Here is a 23,467-nt window from a genome sequence, read left to right as displayed (position 1 = left end):
TATGAATCTCAGAAGGAGTTCCATTCAATATCCTTGAGGAATCTCTGAAAGAATCCCAGAATAGACGTTCTAAATAATCCTGGAGGAATCCCTGGAGATGAAACCCTATCCTACAGGAATTCCAAGAGGAATTAATGTAGGAACCCCGAAAAGAATCCCGAAAGGAATCCCAGGAGAAATTCAGAAATAAATCCTGAAAGAAATTCCTAAACGAATGTCGAAAGCAAAACTTGAAGATATTCCTGAATATCGGAAGAAATCTCTAAAGGAAAACTGTGGACAATCAATGGAAGGAATCCCTGATGGAAATCCGGTTAGAAATTCCTAAAAGAATTTCGGCATATTTAAAACCTTGGAATCCTGGGGGAATTTCTGATGTAACCCCGGGAATAATCCGAGAAAGAATCCTGGAAGGAACACCGGAGAAAGCCCGGGAGAAATTTATGAAGAGAAATTTATCCCAGATAAATCCAGGAAAATCCCTAAAAGAATCCTAAATCAATCGTGATGAATACCCCAGAGAATGCCGGAAGGTGTCCCGAGATAAATCTTTAACAGAATTCCTGAATGAATCTTAGGAAAATTCCTTAATGGGAACACGGGAAAAATCAATAAAAATGACGAATTATCGAGATAAATTGCAAAATAGATATTCATGTTGATATGTTCATAGGTAAATACGGGAAGTATTGTATATTTAGATCAAGATATCTATGATACAATTCACATCATTGCTGGATGCGGTAATTTGTAACTAGCATAGCATAGCATAGCATGAATACTTGCACAAATCTTGGATGGAGTTGCAAAGTTGAATATATCCATTGACATTGCTGATTTCGCTACTATCTACAATGTCATAGACCCACTCAACTCCACACACCTGGCCAAGTCCTTGCAAGCATTTTATTAAGTCCAGTCATAAACTTAGAAAGAGCCCAGAACTGAAGCAACTTCCAATAGATGAGCGGATGTTGAAAATGGCGAATTTTCAATATATATGCAATAAGGGTATTAACAAAAAGAACAAGTAAAAGAAGAAGCATGAAACATTCTAACCAAATTTGAATGGTCCATCGTTAGATCCACTTGAGAAGCGATTTCCCTGCTTCAGTGTCGCCCAGTAGCTGAATCTTGATAACTGGTGGTTTGATTCGTATTATAACTTGAAGACGGATGCTTGAGCCTTAATCTAATTTTTCATCTGAATCGCATTTCGCGTATCTCGTGTCCTGTGGCACAGTTTGAATGACAAAAGGCAAGCAAATTCATCCGCACTGCCACAAGGTGGACACACATTTTCAACAGCGTAACACTTGAGAACGTTCATGATTAACAAAAATTTTAATCATGATTAATCATTGATGATTAAAATTCCAATTTTGGTGATTATTGATTATGATTAATGATTAATTTGCTTTTTAGGATGATTAAAGATGATGATTAATGATTAAATTTGGTTTTATCTGTGATTATTGATTAGATTAATGATTAAAAATGGCTCATTGATTAAAAATCATGATTAATCATGATTAATCAATCACAAAAAACTGGAAATGATTAAAATATATTTATTGTTAAACGTGTTTTTGAAGTTTCAAAAGTAAAAGGTAACTCTGTCCGCTAGATTTTTGAAAAAAGAATCATAAATTATATTACTTAGAACAGCATTTGAATCAATTTAAATTGGATCATAAATTTTATATGATGAATCATTTTTGGTGATGAATGATTAATGATTGATTAATATTTCTTCTTATGATTATGATTACTGATTAATGATTAGATTGCAAAAACAGTGTGATTAAGATTAATGATTAATGATTAAATGAGATTTTTTTGTGATTATGATTAATGATTTTGATTAATCATAATCATTAATCATTAATCATGATTCAATTTATGATTAATCATTAACGCTCTGTAACTCAGTATATCTGGGTAATTCTCGCTGAGACCGGCCCACTATTTACACCTTGTCTTCAAAAATGTTTAAGGTCCCGATTTTCTGAAAGCCCTCGCCTGAAAAGTAAGAAAAATGTATTTGGTTACTCAAATTGATGGACCCCCCGTTAGTTAGAGTCACAACAATTGTTGCAGACCCCTCGATTTTGGTCAAATGGTGGCTCACATAAACCGTTATAACTCGAAAGTTTCTCCAACAACCACCTCAAAACGAATTGTTGTTGAAAAGAGGAAAGATAGAGCTATTATTTACAATAATAAAAAGTTGGGTCGGCCACCATTTGACCAAAATCGAGGGGTCTGCAAAAATTGTTGTGGCTCTAACTAACGGGGGGTCCATCAATTTGAGTAACCAAATGCATTTTTCTTACTTTTTAGGCGAGGGCTTTCAGAAAATCGGCACCTTAAACATTTTTGAAGACAAGGTGTAAATAGTGGGCCGGTCTCAGCGAGAATTACCCATCTGCATTAATTATTGGAATTTTCTCGGTAAAATTTCACACTTTTTCTCACAATTAATCCATCCAGATTTCAAAATTTCACGAAAAACCTAACTGGTAGTCCAACACGTTAATCAAATTATGCAAATTATGTATCAACAGCGGAACGAAACCGATGGCGAACCATGCTCTGCGTCGAACACTAGAACTTGCTCGTACTTATTTATTCCACTTCATGTTTTCCAATTAACTTCTAATTACAATTGCGCGTAAAACAATCACAAGCACAATAATTTCCAAAAAAATCATTTCTATATTTGCTGAAAGGCCAGCACCACCAGCCGATTAAGCCGTCCGAATTGAAAATCGCGAAGAACCGAGAAAAAACGTGACAGCAAGCAGACAATGGATTACTGCACGAATTTATTCTGGCCTGCTTACTCTCACACGAAATTTGACGTTTGAGCGGTGTCGACACCTCTCAAACGTCAAATTTTCTGTGAGAGTAAGCAGGCCAGAATAAATTCGTGCAGTGGACCATGCAGCCACCCGCGCGCGTAGCCTACTGCGTTCCAATTGGCTTCTTTAGCGGTGTTGAGATAATTCCATATTCTGAATCTGCATGCCAAACTGAGCCGAAACCCAAATTTTAATGAATTTTGGTGCCCGGGAACCTATTTAAAAATCGATTTGAAGTTTATATGGGAGCGATTTGATGAATCACCCCTCGTCGGATTTTGTACTGGGCAGAGCAGTCAAACAGTTGCCCAGCTGTCGAAAGGTGATTTGAAAAAATCTCTTTGAAATTGATTTTAGGTAACAAAACAAAGTTCTAAAAATCTGAAAAAATCATAGTGGCTCAAAAAAAAGTGCTCTTTTGTATAAAATTATAAAATCATTGAATTTTTCTAAATTTAAAACCCCAATTCTGCTGGATGCGGTAATTTGTAACTGAACATCTTTTCGATACATGGCTCTTACACTTTTCAACGGTTTTGTTGAAGACGCCATCTTTATACGCCATCTTTATATGTATCTCTCAAAAAAATTTCGAATAGCTGTAACTTTTCGAAAAGTGCATCAAATATTCTCAAATTTTCACTGTAAGTTGATCAACTATTTTTGTATCAGTGGACAAAATTTGGAAAAGATCGAACTATTCTGCACAAAGTTATAAAAATTCTAAAAAAGGTATATTTATCCGATAGCTAGCTTTGAGCTGTTATATCTCCGGATTTAATGAACCGAATTCAATGAAATTTTGACCGTTTATGACTTATATAATGAGCTGTGAAAAACTTTTGACATAATTTAAAATTCTTAACACGGAAGAAAATTATAACGATTAGATTATTTTTTTCTAATAAAATACCAAATTTTCTTAAATTTCCACAAAACTCAAGATGCTAATAATAGTTCATTTAAGTTCCCTCTGATTGTTTTGAATGCAGATATGTTTTGAAAGAAAATAACAGCTTAGGCGGCAGTTCATTGAAAAAGTAATGCGTATTAAAAATAGACCAATTTACCAAAAAAATCAGAAAATAATGAAATCGCTATAACTTTTTCTCTTGTTAATAATTTCAAGTTGGATCAATCGTTTTTCAGAGCTCATTATGTAAGTCATAAATGGACAAAAATTCATTGCATTCGGTTTATTGAATCCGGAGATATAACAGCTCAAAGTTAGCTATCGGATAATTCTACCTTTTTCTGAACTTCGTGCAGAACAGTCCGATCTTTTCCAAATTTTGTCCACTGATATACAACTAGTTGATCAACTTACAGTAAAATTTGAGAATATTTGATGCACTTTTCGAAAAGTTACAGCTAATTGGACATTTTTTGAAAATTGACAATTTTGCCTGTCCCGATCATTTTGTCTATCCCCTGTAGATCCACCACAGACGAACAGACGTAACACCTTGAACAGTTTTCGTGAAAATCCATCGCCCCTGGTGGAAATGTTTCACGAAACACTGCGTTGTGCAATATCGGCAACAGAAGGCGCTAGTTTACATGTTTACATGCGTTTATTACATGTTTTTTTTTTATACGCCTTTGTCAAAAGTTAGGTAAAGAATATTGCAAAACAAATATGAGCTCATACAAAAGCAAAACTAAATTTTTATTGAAAAAGGTCTCGTCTATGCGAATTTGTGCGTTGAGCTGGAAGTGCTCATCCAGGCATTTTATCATTGATTTCTCCCAGATTTTTTTCTGATTTTTTTTTTCAGCATTTTTAGCGGGATTTGTTGTGGTATTCCGTCGGTGATATTTTCTGGCATTATCAAAGATTCCTTTAAGATTATTACAGATTATTCTCGAGACTGAATCAGAGATTGCTCCAGGATTCATCATGTGTTATGTGATCCTTCAGAAATTCCTGAGAAACTTCCTCCATTGGTTCTCCCAGGACTCTTCCGTATTTTTTTAGGTATTCCAGCCGATACTTATTTAGGAATTCCTCCTAGATATTTTCAGAGATTTCTTTCATTCATTCATTGATTTCATCCAGGATTTCGTTAGATTTTTTTTCTTTTTCCTCCCTGAATTTCTTTATCGATTTCCCCCGGGATTTTTTCTGGGATTCATTGATTGATCCAATCCAACTCTGGTTTTCATTAGGGATTCCTTAAAGGAATTCTTCGACATTCTCTCAGGGATTCCTTAACTGATTCGTCTCGGAATTGCTGAAGGATTTTTTCCGGACTTTTTCTACGGATTATTCCAGAGTTTTCTCCCAGACATTCCCAATTGATTATCTCCGGGATTTCTTCATTGATTTCCAAGGTTTCCTATAGAAATCCCTCCCGAAATTCATTCAGGCATTCTTTCAAAGATTTGTTCTGGAATTCCTGATTCTTGTTCAGATTTCATTTTCTTTATTGATTTTTCGCGGGATTTCTTCTGGCATACTTTCAGATATTTCTCCAAAAATTTACCTTGGGATTCCATTTTGGGATTCATCCTGAATCTTTTCAGGGAATCCTTCCAAAATTTCTTCCGTGATTCCTTCATTGATCTTCACCGGCTTTCTTTTAGGAATTGATCCCAGTATTTCTTCGAAATTCCTCTCAGATTCTTTCAAATATTACATCAGGGATCCTTTCAGGGGTCGCTTCCGAAATTCCTCTTAGCTTAGCTTAGCTTAAACTGACTGTAGGTACATGTCAATGGTTACTTCTCCGTGAATGATCTGACTGGTGTTAATTACACTGACGTCCAACTGAATAATGGCTGGGACACTCCACTTATTCTCAAAGTGCAACTTGAACATTTTGGATCAACATCGGCACTGGCCAAGTCCTTACAGCCAATTGAGAGGGAATTGTTGTTGCTACTGGAGACCGAAAGTACTCTGCGTCCCACAACCAGCACGGATGGGGTATTTTGTTAGTAGGGTAGGATGTCAGATCTGGGAGTTACGTTTGGTCGGTGATGCGATCGATGGATAGGGGATATAATTAGGTGATAGATTATGCGTAGGTTACTCTACAGGAGAAGCGGCACAGTTTGCTTGGTTGCATAACTTATAGGCGTTGTATGATAGATCAACACTGTGCTGTGAAAGTTGGAAGAAAGGGAAACGGCCTTCTGTTCTAGCGATGTATATGAACTTGGGTATGTAGAAAGGAGAGAGAGAGAGAAAGATAGCTATTTCTACTATAGTAGAAAGATGCAAAGTAAGGGGTCGGACCAGGGATTGGACCCAAGAAATTCTGCATATGAAACAGAAGCGGTAGCCACTAGACCACCAAGCCCGTCTGGGATTCCTCCCGAGATTCCTGCAAAGGTTCCGCCACGGATTTTCCTGACATTCTTTCAGTGGTTCTTCAGGATTCTTTCAGAAATCTCTCCCGGGATTCTTTCAAGAATTTCTCTAAGATATTGTAAAGGACTCCTTTTGAGATGCTTTTTGCAAACACTCAGTTTTTAGGGATACTTCCAGTGAATTCTGCTGGGATTCTTTCATGGTTTCCTACCGCAATTTCATTCTGAAGTTTTTTCAAAGATTCCTTCATTGAGACCTCTCGGTGTTTTTTTAAGTGATTCTTCCAAGGATTCTTCCAGGGATTCCTTCATTGATTTCTTCTGGGATTCGTTCCGGTATAGTTTCAGGTATTAAGGAATACCTTCAATGTTCATTTAGGTATTCTATCAGAGATTTCTTCCACGATTGCATCATTCATTATTCACCAACCCCCCCGTTACTTGACAGATGAGCTCAGTTTCGCGTACCTACTTGCAAATCGCAGATGTCGCTACTGTTCGTAAACAACGGGTCCATCCTTCACTGACGCAACAATTTTTGTCCATGCGAAAACACATTTTTGTTTCGTGGTGAGTGGAAGCCAACAAGAGGCTAGCGTTTCGTATCAAAAGGACGTATTCAACAGAAGCGCAAAAACTAATGTTCATTTAATTGAAATTATTTTGATTTTTCTTTTTGTTGTTGTAAGAAATGTAATAAAAGCACATGTTTAAATGGTCTTCCATATTAATTGGTGACTGCGCATGCTAGACCAAACCGAAGATCAAACGCGAAAAAAAATAACATCTGCAAATGATTATTTTTAACTTCTATTTTGGCTTGGCCACCAGACATGTAGCTGTAAAATGTTAGCATAAGTAACCTAATTTATTACTTGCTGGTGCTTAATAACCGCACTAGAAGAAAACATGAGTTTCTTATTAATATTATGAAAGCCGACTATTTTGCCTTTACTTGTTTTATAGATATAATTTTCGCTTATAGTAAACAAATTCATCATGCCGCACTTAATTTACATTTATCTACCACAAAAAAGCGGAAACAACAAATAAAGGTTTCTGTTGAATGTTTTAATATATTTTGTTCGGTTTGTTATTGTCGGTTTCCATCCTTTTCAAAAGTAGCGCTTGCCGCTTTGAATCTGACAGTACCACCCGGACCAAAATTTTTAGGTACGCTGACGTTGTTCGGCAGCTGTCAAGAAGCTCCCGGATTGTTATTCACATATTTCCTGTAGAGATTTCGCTTTGGAACCTTGATGGATTTGTCCCGAGATTCTTTCAAGGAATTCTTCTGAGATTTTTTTAAATAATTTCTCCAGGAATTCTTTCAAGATTTTTTATGGATTCTTCTGGGATTCCTTCCGGGATTTCTCCAGGATGCTCTCAGAAACTCCTCTTAAGATGTTTTCAAGAATTATTGCAGGATTCTTTTATAGATTGCTCCAGAGATTTCTTCCCAGATTGCTGCTGGGATTCCTACTGCATTCTTTTATGAATTTCTCCTAGATTTTTTCCTGATATTGGATTCTGGTAGTATTTACGGAGTTCCTACGAGAATACTGCATACTGGTTTGATTTGTATTATTCGATAGCGTAAGGAGCCTTGAATCAATTATGAGAAAATACATATGCTACAAAGGGCAGGAAAATGCTGTGAATTCTTCCTGACAAAATGATACTTCGCCAACCGATAATTTAACTCAGATCCTTTACAGCACGATGTTATTGAATAAAAAAGTTTGGATTAGATTAATTAGGGTGGTAGCGTAAAAGCAATATAAAGGAAATTTTGGAGAGACATTTCTGTAGTGAGCTTCAATGTGATCCGACGGCCCATTTTCTATTGGTACCCAGAAAAAAATAGAAACTCTCCATAGAAAATCAAACATTCTAGATAAAGAAAGCATTCTTTCTATTCATACATCAGGATGTATGCAAAAACGCCCATGACACACTATGATCGCAAAACAAATCATATGTTTAAAAATTTCATGACATACCGTGATGCCTAAATTGCAAGCCCCGAGCGTCAATCAACTCCAATCAGCTGACCAGACCGTATGAAAATGATGCACAATTTCCCATCGCATCATGCGCCGTGGCGGATCCAATACCTATAAATTAATATTGGATAGGTACATGTAGTGCCGTTGTTGTATAACTCCCCCGAGGGAACGCCACTTTTCCCATCGACTGATAACTTCTAGGACTAGACATCAATAGCGACCGAAGTCAACGGGCAACGTACGCGGGAAATAATTCCACCACTTAATAGGATTATTGTCAACCACAGTCAGTGGCGTAATTTCGCTTGTCACAGAAAAACAGAACAAAAAACAAACTCTAATGAATGAACAATCCCTTCTCAAGGTTTTTGCAATCGACGTCGATAACAAGAAGGCATCAAATTAGGTAAATCACAAAGAAACTATTCTAGAATAACACACCATGCGCCTCCATGGGAACGCATGGCCTGCTGCTACCGTCGTTGTTCTGCATTGCGAACTCACCTTAAATCTACTGAAACACTTAGAACTAGCGGCAATGATGATGGGTCGCCAACGGCCGTTAACCGTTGTTATCGCAAGCCGTTAACCGCTCGGGACTGTCCTGGCCGTTACCGTCCATCGTGGGCTTCCAGAAGAAGATGTAGTACGCGGACAGCAGTAACGCCGCAAACGATACCGTGAACAGATAGATACACACTACGAGCACTCGTACGCACTTGGGAGTTCCCTTCTTCTTCTCGTACACATCTCCGGCGGCTTCAGCATCCCGGGCGTACAGCGGTTGATTGGTACTGTCTTCGTTTTCCATACTTTCTTTTCCGGGGGAATCCTCTCACTTTTCCGTTGACCACTTCGTTCGGCAGGCGCTGCCAGACTGAACCGGGATCGGTCAGTGAAAGTGAATAACTACTCAACCCCAACGGAGGCAGTGCGCTCGCGCAGAACCACTTTCCACTTGCGACGCTTGGTTTCCAAGGGGGTGTACGGGAAATGTCATTCATAATAGAGACCTTCCTCCAGCTAAGGTGTACCATAGTACATACGTAAGCACGTAAGTAGCCTTAAGTCCCTCTCCCTGACGGTGTGGCCGTTCGGTCAGAGGTGGTTGCATGAACAAAAATAGGCGGTTGTTTACCTGATTACTGAATGACGCCGCCGACCGCCGCCACCGCCAACTAGGATCACACGGCGGATCGCCACCAACCATGGGGAGCTAACCATTCCAGCAGGCCTACTTTGTTCACCTTGTCTTCTTTTCCCGCGACTTATGTCATTGGTAGATTTTGTGTTACGAAATCGAATTAGTCATGGGTGTTTTCATCGGTACGGCACGCAAACGGACAGCAAGCAAAAGTGTATTCGCAAATGAGCTGTATAAAAGCTCGCAAAATTATTGCGCGCAGAACAGCTAGCAGCCGAACGGAACGATAATGCACTTCCAGTGGATTAGCGGTTGGTTACGGCGCACGGTACGGCACGGACCAAGACTGGTTTCCGCCAGCGATGAAGTGCGGTGGGGAATTTCGCGCATTAAACTTCAAAAGATTGGCCAAAGGGATTGTTTGAGTGTCATTATGTGGCCTTGGATGATGGATTAGACCACCCGTAGGATTAGGGCCATTGTCAATCGACTCGATGAACTGCGATGCATACTTGTGGGCAGCACGTGGTAGCACTTGCAAGAAAATTGGCTTTCGTTTATTTATTTTAATCCAAATAGAAAGGCAGAGAAGATTTCGTGACTACTATCCACACCAGAACTTGGATTATTCACAATCTAAGCCAACTATCTCAAACAAAGGACACTCAAGGATTGGTATTTTTACTAGTAAGTCAAACTACTCCAAAAAAAAACATATTTTTTTGGCAAGAAAGCGCAAAACTGAATCCATATTTGATTTTTCTAAAAATTTTCAAAACATGACATGGCGACCGTGACAGGACTAGAATACAGTAACAATTTAACTAGGGTAAAAAATTACTTCGTCATAGGCGCTAATTCTCGTCACATCAGGTGGAAAACAGTCAGTCATTTCAGATATTCCGACTTACCTTTGCCAATGAGAATCTATGAGAATCCCTATCAACAAGGGACAACTATGCTACACGTGGCAGTTTGCGTCTTATAACCTGTTCTTGATAAATGCGATTTCAACTTACGAACTTTGGCAGATATTCTTTCGACAACCACACGAAAATACAATATCAAGGCTTCAGTATTTACGCAGCAGGGTTGTGTTGTTAGAGGTAACCACAGTGAAGATTTTTTTCGCAATTCAGCACTATAAAACTAATTATACACTTGCCACTTCAGTATCACAACGGCCTACTTTTTCGCACTACTTATAGCAAACAGTTGCTTTATGGTTCATAATACAACTCATTTCGGTAGCATTATGAAGTATAATTCAATTTTTCGACTCACAACCTGAGTTTCCACGGCAAGGGCTTGTAAAACTGTGACGGTTATAGCTCGGTTATAGCAACAATCTATATGAAACTTGCGATTCGCGACCCTAATACCATAGATTTAATACTAATACCCCAATACATTATTTTTGAATGGTCACAAGAAGGCGGCGCTTTTGACGCTACTCGCTGTCAATCATAGTGTTAGATATTACGAATCGTAGCAATCTATGAAGTTATATGAATTTGTCATTAGCATGAAATAAAATAGTATGTAGTAAACCGTCAATCAGTACAGTCGAACTTCTCTATACCTCCGAATACCCAAAGGGTTGTGGGCACGAAGCAAACGAAGCGTGGAAAATTTCAGAAGCGCCATGGAAGGAAACAAAGTGTCTATCGTGAATTCCAACTATGTACTCGGTGTGGATTTTTCGAGGAAGAAGAAGATAATTGTGAGCCCTTTTTGCAAGAAAATTGGCCACAAACAGAAGGAGTGTAAGTTGTACGCCAAGGAGACGGAATCGGAGAAAGGTCGTTCGCCGAAAGCAAAGACTGCACGCAGTGAAGATGTGGTTACGTTCGCCCTGAAGGCGGGAGGACAAGCGAATTCAGGTGAGTGGATTGTGGAGTTGGGGCATCCCGGCACATGTGCGGTAAGCGAGGATTTCTCGAGGATCTCAACGAAAGCCCCGTAAAATCTGTCAGCCTGGTAGATGGAAAAATTGCGAAGGTGGATAGAGTCGAGGGCGGTTGTTGTGTTACCATGACAAAGGAAAAACAATTACCGTTACCCAAGGCAACGTGGTATACGCACAGAGAATAGACGTCTATCTTCGCTTTCTACCTTGTGTAAAGCTTTGTAACGGTTATATCGGAGTATGTGGTTATGCTCCCGTTGCGCGGCGCTAGCGTCCCATCTTTTACATTGTTGTGTTGTCATATTTGTTTCCAGTGCTCGCCGTTTTTGGCCGTTTGGCGCTCATGTCGCTTTGTGGGCTAGTGCATTTTAACGATGAACACTGCCATCGTGGAGTCAAATCAACTTTTTATGTGGGGCAGTCTCCGTTGGTGGCGTTGAGGTACACTTAAATTCTTTACACACGATTTCGACGTATTTTTATTCGAGCTTAAACGTCTGTTCTCTGTGGTATACGTGCCAAGCTTGGAAATCACCCAAGTAACCAAAATTTTAAATAAGAGGGCACTTTATAAGCTAAGCAGCTTGTTCGAGGTTGCTCATAAGCCTTTTAACCCTCTACTTCCCATGGTTGCTCTAGAGCACCATCGATTTTCGACGAACTCGAGACAAACGGAATCAGATGAATATGATGCAATAGTTTTTAGAATATGATTGTAATCTCATTAGGTAAACCCAACTCTCAACTACTTGTTTCAATAGTGGAACTATTGATAAACAATTAAAATCCTATTGATTTACAACTATTTTTTTTTCGTTGATTGCGAAAAATTTGGCCAATTTGCAATAACTTTTTTTCGAGCACTTTTTTCGGAAACTTGGCATAGAAATAGTCGTTCAAAGTCGTGGGAAGCTTCATTTTTAAGTAATTTTGACACTTGACAAAGTCAAGCTTACTTCACTGCTGTACAAGTGTACAAAACTACCTGCCGACTAAAAATGGATTCAAGTCAGACTTCACCCGCTGTTCACTCAATCATAATTATAGAACTGTGGTAGAGCGTAGGGCTCTCATGCAGCGGCTATTGGTTCGAATCCGGTGAGCAGCATTTTTCTTTTTTTTTGTTTAAGATTATTATTCATAGATTTGAAAAATTCCAATTTATCATCAATTCATTAATGCTTAAGCAGTTGTTTTCTGTAAAAAAAACAACATTTAATCTTCGTTGAAACACAATGCTACTGATCTAAACTTCTATGAACTTGAAAGTTCCGATAAAGTTCTGGGTAGCATCTTAAGCAGCTTTCAAGCGGAACTTGTGTACGAAGTTTCAGGAAGGCTCATCGTTGGCCTCTTAAGTAGCCATAAAGTTTCTTTCGGAACTTTATCTGAACTTCGTGGTACTTGAAAGTGCATTTTGTCATGGGAAGCGGAACTTTTGGTTACTTGAGCAACCTCCTCTATGTACCCAAGCTCGTTGAGAGAGGCGCCACAGTGACGTTCGTTGAAGTGGGGTACTGGATTCTCGGCGATTGCCAACTAGCAGCGGTCACGGTCTAAGTCGGTGGACTCTACAAGGTGAGAACGACGAAAGAAGTGACGATGGCTGCGAAGGATCATCACAACGTGGGGAACACGTGTGGCATCAGCGGCCCGGTTTCCAGGCAGGTCATCTTACGTTCGCTGTGAACGGTGGCGGCTGAGAGGAATTTGAACATAAATCGTATGAAACGAACGGTGAATGGCGACCTCACGATACTCGTCAAGCATGTTTGATGTCCACATGATGTCCATGGACTGCCTACTTGTACATGGTAAGTTAAACGAAGAGGTCTTCATGAAGCAGTCTCCTGGGAACGAGGCCGGCTATCCCGCCGGTGTGTGTCGCCTTAAGGACTCAAACAAGCGGCACTCAAACAAGCGACACGGGTCTGGAACAAAACGATCGATGGTTTTCAAGCAAGCTGGATTTGCGCAGTCATCAGCCGATGTGTATCTCTACATCCGGACGAGGAATGGACGGCAATCATTCGTCTTGATCTAAGGACTGTTCAATTTATAAAACGGACAACTTTACAAGACTATAAGAAGAAGACGCGTAGCTCAAATTTAACCACCCTTGTTTCGTTGTTCAGTACATCATCTCTCATTATGGTAACCATTTTTTAAATCTGTGGTATTCCCTAGTCTTCTCCTAGTGGTATTTCCCAAATCAGAATATCATATTACAGTCTGTTTTCCAGTATTTCAACAACGTAACCTTTTTTATTATTCTCCTCACTTTCCTACATCCAGATAATGACAGCCGTCCCCAGGCCCGTACTCCCCGTACTCGTTATGATGTAACTCACCAGTGCCGTACTTGGGCACCACATCTCCCCTTTCAACAAAATAAAAGCTTAAAGTTTATAATCCTTAAATTTAAAAGGTAACCTCGTTGACCGCTTCTCTCTGGCCGGTGATTGACGTGGCAACTCTCCGTCGGCCGCTCCGCTATCGTCGAAGCCGTAGAAATCTTCCTCGGACGTTTCACCATCTGCAACTTGAAGCTCTGCTCGTAGTCCATCATCCTCTTGAGACAGGGTCACTGGTGGCTCCACCGTTGATGAGTGTGCAGCATCAGGGACTCTCTTGAGATGTGCAACATTACGGTCATATGACCTTCCATTTTCAGGATCCTCAATGGTTACTCGTGGTCCGCAACGATCAATAACTTTGAACTCCTTCGGACCAAATGTTGTTTGAAGCTTATTCCCGGGCAGAAGATTCTTCATGAGCACAGTGTCCCCACAGTCAATGGATGAGTTCCTCGCCCTTCAGCGTAAATCCTCACTCTCCTTCCCCTTATCCTTCAACAATCGATCCCTGTGCACGCGTTGACCGGGCGGTCACCGGGAATTGTCATCCGACATAGAAGCCGACTCACTTTTTCATAGTTAAAACTACAACTCATCTTTTTATTCAAATTTTAAACCTTATATATAATTACAATTTTTTGGTTATTTTTTTTCTCCTTGACCCACTAAAACACATTCCTATGGTCGCCAAACCCTTCGTCTCTCCGGAACCACCAAGAAGGTATTGCTTCAGAGAGGGGCTAGTGCACATCGCACTCTCAAGGTTAGCTGCGTAGCCTAGCAGCAACGAACATCGATGACTCGCTCTGGAGAGTCCATCACGGTAACATGCTGGCGCTTAGCCAGTTTCCCGAGTGGTCCTCGCCACTCCCTTTGTCCTTGGAAGGCGGGCAGGGTCAACCCCGCCCGCGCCCAACTGCTTGGCAGACATCAAGAACTGATGCCCACGTGCAACCCGATCTGACCCGTAAGGAAGGGTATCACTACCCTTCAGGCCCTATCAGATGCACCCGAAGGTTGCAGACAGCAGGGTCTCACCTACCCCGACCCTTGCTGGGGACTCCTTTCCAACCGCGGGCTCGGATCAAACGCCACGACAGCACCGCTACCGGGACTTCCTCTCCGCGGCCACTTAATCACTGTAAGGGTCGATCTCGACCGCAGGGCACCGGTATGACCTACGAAGCCGATTTCGAGCCCCTGGACCACCTCTTGTACTGCATCTGGACTAGCCATTCTCCGAGTCCACGCGCCACCTCCTCTGTAGCTCCCAGACGATATGGGTAATAGCCGTTGAAACGGGGTCCCAGCCGAACTCATCCCTACACATCCTCTGGACCAAGTTGTCCGGTGTTGTGTCCTCTCCGCATGTGACAAGCATGCGGTCACGCATTGTGCGAAAACGCGGGCACACGAACAAAACGTGTTCCGCTGTTTCCTCTAAACCATTGCACACTGGGCATTCGGGAGAATCCGCATGCCCGAAACGGTGTAGATACTGTCGGAAGCAACCATGACCTGTAAGGACCTGTGTCAGGTGGAATGTAACTTCCCCATGGCGCCTATTGATCCAACTATCTACCCTCGGTATCAACCTATGGGTCCACCTTCCTTTGGTGGAACTGTCCCACGCGCGCTGCCATTTGACCATAGAGACCATCCTGGCAGTCCTGCGTATGCCTCTTGTGCCGCGCATTTCGAAGCACTCCATGTCCTCACTGATAAATAAGAATGCCGATAGGCACCATACCAGTAATGACACAGAGAGCGTCGTGTGACACGGTACGGTACGCGCTCGCAACCCTCTGGCACATAAACCTGTAAGTACTTTCCAGCTTCCGTCGGTAGCATTCAGTACTTAGCGCGGTGCCCCACGCCGGGCCGCCATACCTAAGTATGGACGTAGCAACACTAGCCAGAACTTTGAGCTTACTGACGTACACCGCAGAGCTATTGGACATCATCTGGGACAGTGCCGCAATAGCTGTGGAGGCTCTTTTACGGGCATAATCGACGTGGCTACCGAAGGTAAGCTTATCGTCGATCATCACGCCCAAGTGTTTGACGGAGCGCTTTGACAGGATAGTGCACTCTCCTACACTGATCTCCGTCTGCTGCTCCGACTTCATGTTGTTAACAACCGTCACCTCTGTCTTGTGATGAGCCAGCTCCAGTTTCCTGGACCGCATCCACGCCTCCACAACCGTGATCGAGTGGTCAGTAGTCAACTGCACCTCCTCGATCGTTTCACAGTAGACTTCGAGCGTAATGTCGTCGGCAAATCCGACAATCTCCACTCCCACTGGGTACTCTAAAACCTCAACACCTCGTCGTACATGACATTCCATAACACCGGACCCAGAATGGAACCTTGCGGGACTCCTGAGCACTTCCGACCCACCTCTGTGTCGTAAACTAGTACTCGATTCTGAAAGTAACTTGCGAGAATCTTGTACAGGTACCCGGGTATCCCCAAACGCAAGAGCGCATTGGCAATAGCAGACCAGCTGGCGCTATTAAATGCATTCCTTACATTAAGGGTCACTACTGCACAGTAGCGAATCGCCCATCTCTCAGGCTGGAGTGCTTTCTCGGCGGTTTTTGTAACCGACAAGATAGCGTCTACGGTGGACCTCCCCTTCCGGAAGCCGTACTGGTTGCTCGAAAGACTATTTTCGCCCTCGGTGAACCTCAACATTCTATTGAGGATGATCTTTTCGAGCACCTTCCCCGCCGTGTCAATCAAGCATATTGGTCTATATGCCGACGGGTCTCCGGGTGGTTTCCCCGCCTTTGGCAATAGTACCAGGCTCTGCCTCTTCCAAGCTTCTGGGAAAACTCCCTCGTCCAGGCATTTCTGCATAGCAGACCTGAACATCTCGGGAGCCTCTGCAATAGCTACTTTTAGGGCCAGGTTCGGAACTCCGTTCGGACCTGGGGCCTTACCTACGCTAAGGGACTTAGCTATCTCCGCAAGTTCCACATCGGTGACCCTTTCCTCATCGACAGCCCCAGTCCCCGGCTGTCCTACGAAAGGAGGCCAAGGACTAGGATCATGACGCGGAAAACGTCCTCCAATGATCCCCTCCAACATCTCTGGAGATTGCTCTGTAGGAGCCATCACACCTCTCGTCTTGGCCATAACGATCCTGTAGGCGTCACCCCACGGGTTCGTATTGGCACTCTGACAGAGACCCCCAAAGCAGTATTTCTCTGCTGGTGTCGTTGTCGTCGGTCACCAGTGAGCCCAAGTACACGAATTCTTCAACCGGTCATGGTTGTAATAAAATAACAAAGACGCATTTAATCAACAAACAGGTTATATTCAAGAGCACAAATAATGTAAAGCTTGTATCTCCAATATGTAACACTAGTTTACAGCACTTTTGAGCTCGTTAAGCTGATGATCATTTTTGGTGTAGAACCATGCCCTGAGTTCAAGAGGGGATCGAAGCAAGCTTTGCATCCAGCGGACGTATTTTTCTCAAGCTGCGCTAGTCCTGTCATTTTTAACTTGAATATTTTTTCTTGAATCCCCGTGAATTCCTGAAGTTCTTAAATTAATTGAAAATAATACAAAATACGAAGAGGAAGGCTTGGAGGAAGGTGAAGTGGTACCTCGGGAGCAAGAACGTTTTCTTGAAGATTATTTGGATTTGGTAGCCTGTTTCAAAAGCTCGTCACAAGTGTCATAGGTGAACTGACTGCGAACTGAGGAGAACTGACGAACCTATGGAGGTTTACTAGCAGCCCATTCTTCCAAGATATTGGACGGAGTTTACTACTGAAAACTTGGTGAGAGAGTTCTTTTTTATTGTATCTTATAACAGCGGACTACAAACCCTTATTTTCTAATTGGTAGTCAGGCAAATCAGACAAGTTTTTTGTTCCCTATAGACCATCTCCTTGCCATTTGCGTTTTTACCAGGAAAATGTCCATTAATATCCATTCAAATTCACATCCCAAATACCTATGTATGAAAGTAGCCAAAGTTCTGAAATATTGTCTTAACAAGGGTGAGATGTAGAGCAAATGTTAGAGTGGAACAAGAGAGCGTTTTGAAGTTTTCGAGTTCAAACCAAATTGTTTCTTTCGGGTTCCGGGTTGCTCTAAATCCTTTTGAATAAGAGTTGTTCACAGCAGAAATATAGGGTGTCCCAGAAAGTATGGGTAAAACTTTGTATAGGGAAAATACAATTATTTTCTTAATAAACATTTTTTATATTTTTGTATTTTAATTCAAGGTATTTTAAAACATTTGGTATAAAACAACTATTTTTTTGGGAGTGGAGGGAAATAAGAGCTGTCAGTCGAAACATAATGGTTGGGAAGAGTGGAGATGCCAACTTCTTATTAGGGGTCATCCATTAAGTACGTCACGGTCCTAGGGGGGAGGGGGGGGTTTGCTAAAGTGTGACAAGCAATACATTAAGTATAGGAAAAAACCCGTACGAAGGGGGGAGGGGGGGTCGAAAATTCCCAATTTTAGCGTGACGTACTTAATGGATGCTCCCTTATAACTTTTATGTGGAGAATGACAGCTTCTTCTTTTTCACATTCATTGGGGCATCCTCCAATGTGAAGTGCTTGCACTATATATAATTGTATGATCTTGGTTGTATAATTATAATGTTTTGCTTGGTCAAATCACATTGGATGGACAGCCCACTGCTATCGGGCTTAGTACCGTGCTACAATGAATGGAAACCATCATCATCATCATCATCATCATCATCTGACAGAGACCCCCAAAGCAGGCCTTTTTGCTTGCTCTTATCTCGGTCTTGAGCGCGGCTTTTGCAGCGGCGAACACCACCTGCCGTTCGTTTCGCTCTTCTTCTACTGGGAGCTTGATCGTGGCGATCTGCGTGCCTGCCGGCCCTTCCGCAGACGCATCGATGAACTTGGTACATCTACCTCGCACTACTGCTTGAGTGCGGCTGCGAGCTCCTCTGCGTCGGTCCATGATTTTACATTGGGGTCGCCTACGCCGTTGGGGCTCTTACCTGCAATTTTTCGCTCACTACCTCCTGAGCTAGTGCCTTATAGGAGGTGCCCTTCAGGGATCTTCTAGATGGACAGACGTGAAATGATTAAAGATGGAAGAAGCACTTCGATGAGCACCTGACCTGAACGTCACGGAGAACATGGACACCAGCGATTAAGGTAGCGGAGCAAACTACTATGACAGTACAGTACAAACTCGTAAATTGTTGCACAAGAAAATCATAGAGTGTGCAGCAATCGGCGATTTACCCTACAGAGTGCTTTTCTCTCACAACTAAAAGTCGAAAACTATAATTGAAATTACTTTTTTACACAAATTTTATTGACTCACTTTCTTCAGCATGTTTTCCTCGTTTGATAGTCATTTTTTTCAATCAAAACACTCCAAAACGAAGAAGAGGATTGGCAAACGGAAACACACACGTTAATGCAACCTTTTTACAACAAAAAGAAGCAATAACCTGAGATGGATCAGAACGACGTTGAACAAACTTTGCTTATGTGTGTGTGTGTGTGTGTGTGTGTGTGTGTGTGATTGGGCATGGGGGAAAAAACTGTATCCCAAGTACCTAGGCGTGGATCATCTGTACAGAATAACACCGTTGTCTTACTGTGGTAGTGTGTTCCTATTATTAGTTGAATGCTTCGTTGCTTTGCTATGTCCTAGTTTACAGTTCGTACCATTTAATCTTGTTTTTAAGAGCTAAGATTATACGATCGACGGTCAGTTTTTAACGGAACTGATCGTGTTTTTTGTGTTGTGGTTATTAGTAGTTGTACCTTATCATTGTTTAATTAGTTGCTAATTATTTAGGATGAGGCTAGCTCTAAATGCTCTTTTTTAGAAGACGTTTTTCAGCTCCACGTCGAAGACCAGGGTGCTGTTAGGGGGGATGACTGGGGGGCTTCCTCGGGTACCGTAGGCCAGCTGGTGTGGGACCGTCAGCCGCCGCTTGCCGCCGACCTTCATTCCGGACACTCCCAGATCCCATCCCTTGATGACTTCGCCACGGCCTAGGGCGAACTTGAAGCCGGGTCCCTTGTTGGTCGAGTCGAAGACCTTGTTGTTCTTCTTCAGGCGACCCTCGTAGTAGACGGCGATCTTCTTGCCGGGCTTGGCCTCGGGACCACCTCCGACTTTGAGGTCTTCCACGACCAATCCACCCTGCAGGGTTCGTGTCTTGGCTTCCTGCTGTTGTTGCTGCTTTTGACCTTCTTTTTGCAGTTCCTTCGGGGAAGCTTTTCCATTTTCGACGCCATTCTGTTTGGAGGGCTTCTTTTCCACTTTGGCAACCTTGGCTTTCGGTTGTTCGTCTTCGGATTCGTCCTCCTCGTCATCGTCATCTTCATCGTCGTCCTCGTCGTCATCATCTTCATCGTCGTCGTCACTGTCCGCTTCCCCATCGAGTTTGCTATCTTCCATGTCCTCGTCCTCATCCTCGTCGTCTTCGTCATCATCTTCGTCGTCGTCATCGTCGGAATCTTCCTCTTCATCCTCAGCACCAGCGGCCTTCTTCTTGCTAGCACCACCCTTGGGCAGCTCGAACGTTTCGTCTAGTTCGTCCTCTTCGGCATCCTCTTCCAGCTGGACTTCCTTGGCGTTTACCTTCTGGGCGACCTTCTTGGCGATGCGTTCCTGCTGATGGAAAGTTACGGTTAGAATTGGGGTCACTCAAAACTGGCGTGGACAATAATCAGGACTGATATACATGATAGATTACACATCAACTGATGAGAGCGATACATCTTCTACAGCAACATTGACTGACCTTGTGGTCCCTTCACGACAAACTTCTGAACCACCTCGGTCAAAGATATTGAGGCGTAGTGGACGGAGCACGTACTGCCAGGCAAGTTCAAAGATTTTTCCATACAAAGTGCTGGTATTCCTGGTTTGAAAACTAACCAGACAACCATTTCAGAGGACGATTATTCGAGCGATTTCGAAGGCTTCCCCGATGACGATGCGCCAAGAATTCCAGGATCGCAACAAAACACTGGTCTGCAAACTGAATAAAGTAGGGTCTTAACCCTTTGGAGCCGGAGGGGTCATATAGGACCCCAACATAGAAACGGTTGTAAGAATTCACTCATTCGGTAAAACAGCATACTGTCTTCGGCAAAGTTGTTGCAAATTCAGGGCTGTTACAAAAGTATCGATTTGGAAACCGCAAAATCCGCGCCAAGCCATTTTAAATCCGCGCCGAGGGCATCAAATCCGCGTCAGTACAAAAACATATGGATTTGATGACTCAAACTCATAAAAAGCCAGAATTTTTCAACTATTCATGACTTTTGTTGCACTGCAGATGAAGATATCTAATGTTAAAACTGATTTTTAAATACAACTTCTACACCAATCAAAAATTTAATAATGTTGCAAACAGGCTAGTTTGTTTTTTAAATTGTAATAAACAGTTTTAAATCAATAGTTCTTTGGTTGCTTGTCAATCAAGGTGACTACTATTTTACGGGAATAAGATTTCCTGTTCCAATAAACAGTTCCGAAAAAAGGAGCATTCTTTTCAATTCTTTTGATTATAACATTATGGTACAAATCCTGAAACAAAATTTGCAGTAAGTCACAAAAGATCGTTCGAGAAAACTGCAATAAAATTTTCATGTTTTTTTGGAAAACTCATGGATAATTCTCTACAGAAACTTATTTTGTGAAGATACAAATGGAGTGATTTGTGCTAGCGTAATGTATACATTAAGTAAATCATCAATACATTTTATTCCCAAGGGAGATATTTATTAAATAGGAAACATTTAATAAAAAAAAACTTTGAGCAGAAGGTATGTAGAAAAGTAATTGTAATTGTAATTGTAATTGCTCAGTCCACACCCAGGCCGACAACTGTCAGCCCATCTGCTTGTAGGCAGATGTGGACCTACTAAGCCTCCCCCGTTAACATGTCCTACACCGAATTAGCACACCGGGATCTTCCACAGGCGGGCGCTGGCGTTACCAGTCCCAACAAGTGTCAGATACATTAAATAGATGGGGTAGAGGATATAGGAAGATGTGGGAATAGGATGGGAAGAGGCAGAAAATGAAGAGATAGTAGAGAGGTTTCGATTTTGTTGCTGAAACGAGAAAAAGGAAGAATGATAAAGAACATTAGCGATATGTTCATAGATTATGATTTGGTCGATAATTTCTCATCTATTTTGTTTCCATATCGTTGCATCGGTGACAATTTTCATCTCCTTTCTAGTTTTTGTTAGGGCCATCTCGCGTTTTTTCGTCATATCCTCTTTGCCGGTTGGCGACGTTCGGGATGTAAGTAGAAAAGCATTTAATATGATTAGTACGACAGTAATTGTGATTGCTCAGTACTTCCAGCCCGCAGTACATATCAGGCATCCCATTTTAACAAGTCCTACACAGAATTAGAAACCCGGATCTCCCACAGACAGTCCTAACTAGTGTCAGATAAGTTCAATTGAGGATAGGAAGCGGCAAAATGAGAAGACAGTAGAGAAGGTTTGGTACATTGGTAGCTGTGTTTATGTGATGTTTGTCTGACATTGAAAAACTATTATCCGTAAGTGTTCAACTCTCTGCCCCAAATGTGATACCGGAAAAATATCTGATCAGATGTATAGTTTGGCAATTCTATGTCCATACATCTTTTATCAAGAAGGAATAATGTTGTTTACTGTTATAAAATAATTCAGTTAAAGGGCAGCTAATGCATTGTAATCCAGAATAAACCTACAGAAAATGTCCCAATAAAAAGTTAACACTAGTTCAACTAACTACACAAACTAAAAAGTGTTATTATATTTTACCAATGATTTCATCCTAATCTTGACCCTAACATAGTTATGCGCTTAGTGTAAGTGGACGCCGCTTACGATTTTGGTTGGACAATGACCAAAAATAGTGTTGTTTCGACAATAGTTACATACTATGCCCTACGACATTGACGATTCTATTGTCTATGGCTCACCTATTTAGCGCCACCCAGCAGGGACTTGGTCTGGTACCCAATTCAGTATATCCGCTCCACGTAATGTACCGTACCTCTTTCGATTTGTGATATATTACGCGGAACATTACTCTCTTCATTCGGATAGCGGCTATTTAACCCATTGGATTAAAAGCCTCCATCAAACATGAAGTGAATAATCGGAGACTGAAGACTCTATACCAAATTTGGCTCAGAGACAGGTAATCAGTGAGGTCAGTTTTTCTCGTTTGTCAGAGACGATTGATACGTATTAAGACAAACTTTTCACTGCATCTGCCAGCAATAATCGGTGATCGATCAACATTTCGACCCTAATTCACACAAGAATGCCAAGGATCACCGCTCATGCTTTACAATACAGTTGGAAAAACTAGAGCAACACCTGGCCACAATGATGCATAAAGCACTAAAGCGGACCGGAAGTGTCGGTGAGCCAGCCCCACCTGAGCAGAAGGTATGTAGAAAAGTATTAATTTATTAGAAATTTATTTTAAGATTTTCTGGCCCCACCACAAATTTGGAAATTCAGTAAAAATGTCAGCAAATGTAGCATTGCAAAAGCTTCAAGTTTTCAAATTGTCTGCAAAAAAAATCCTCCAAAAATTCTACCAAGAAACCCTCTATTAACTGTGTTCGCAACCCCCCTCTCAACGAGTACTCCGATTGGAAATCAAAGATAAATTTTACCATATCAACAGAAGTTTATGTATTTTTAGGATAATTCTAACGTTTTTATCAAAACTAAATCGATTCGACAGAAGTTCTACAAGTATTAACTGATTCAGGAATTTCGCCAATTTCGATATTATGAAACTCATCCACAATGAACCAAGAAAATCCTGGATGTTAGAAAAATGCTAGAAATTTCTTATGATTTATAT

General features: G+C 41.6%; 2 protein-coding genes across 3 annotated transcripts in view; both read right to left on the bottom strand.

Moving 5' to 3' along the window:
* LOC109428474 (uncharacterized) overlaps positions 1–10,879 on the bottom strand; it is a 40,604-nt gene extending 29,725 nt beyond the window's left edge. Inside the window, exon 1 of the transcript XR_003892644.2 lies at positions 8,693–10,879. The gene's annotated coding sequence lies outside the window, so the exon portion shown is untranslated. The remainder of the gene's footprint in view (positions 1–8,692) is intronic.
* Positions 10,880–18,906: 8,027 nt separating this feature from the next.
* Positions 18,907–23,467, bottom strand: part of LOC109428473 (46 kDa FK506-binding nuclear protein) — a 29,189-nt gene continuing 24,628 nt past the window's right edge. The window contains exon 3 of one of the 2 annotated variants that reach the window (XM_062844316.1): positions 18,907–20,245. In XM_062844316.1, coding sequence (XP_062700300.1) covers positions 19,448–20,245 — 798 coding nt within the window. In that variant the 3' untranslated portion in view covers positions 18,907–19,447. The remainder of the gene's footprint in view (positions 20,246–23,467) is intronic. The other variant, XM_062844317.1, reaches the window with a different exon arrangement.

Source organism: Aedes albopictus, chromosome 1, assembly GCF_035046485.1.
Source record: "Aedes albopictus strain Foshan chromosome 1, AalbF5, whole genome shotgun sequence".
Lineage (NCBI taxonomy): Eukaryota > Metazoa > Arthropoda > Insecta > Diptera > Culicidae > Aedes > Aedes albopictus.
Note: the sequence above shows the minus strand (reverse complement) of the source record. Positions and strands in the feature narration are given on the sequence as shown.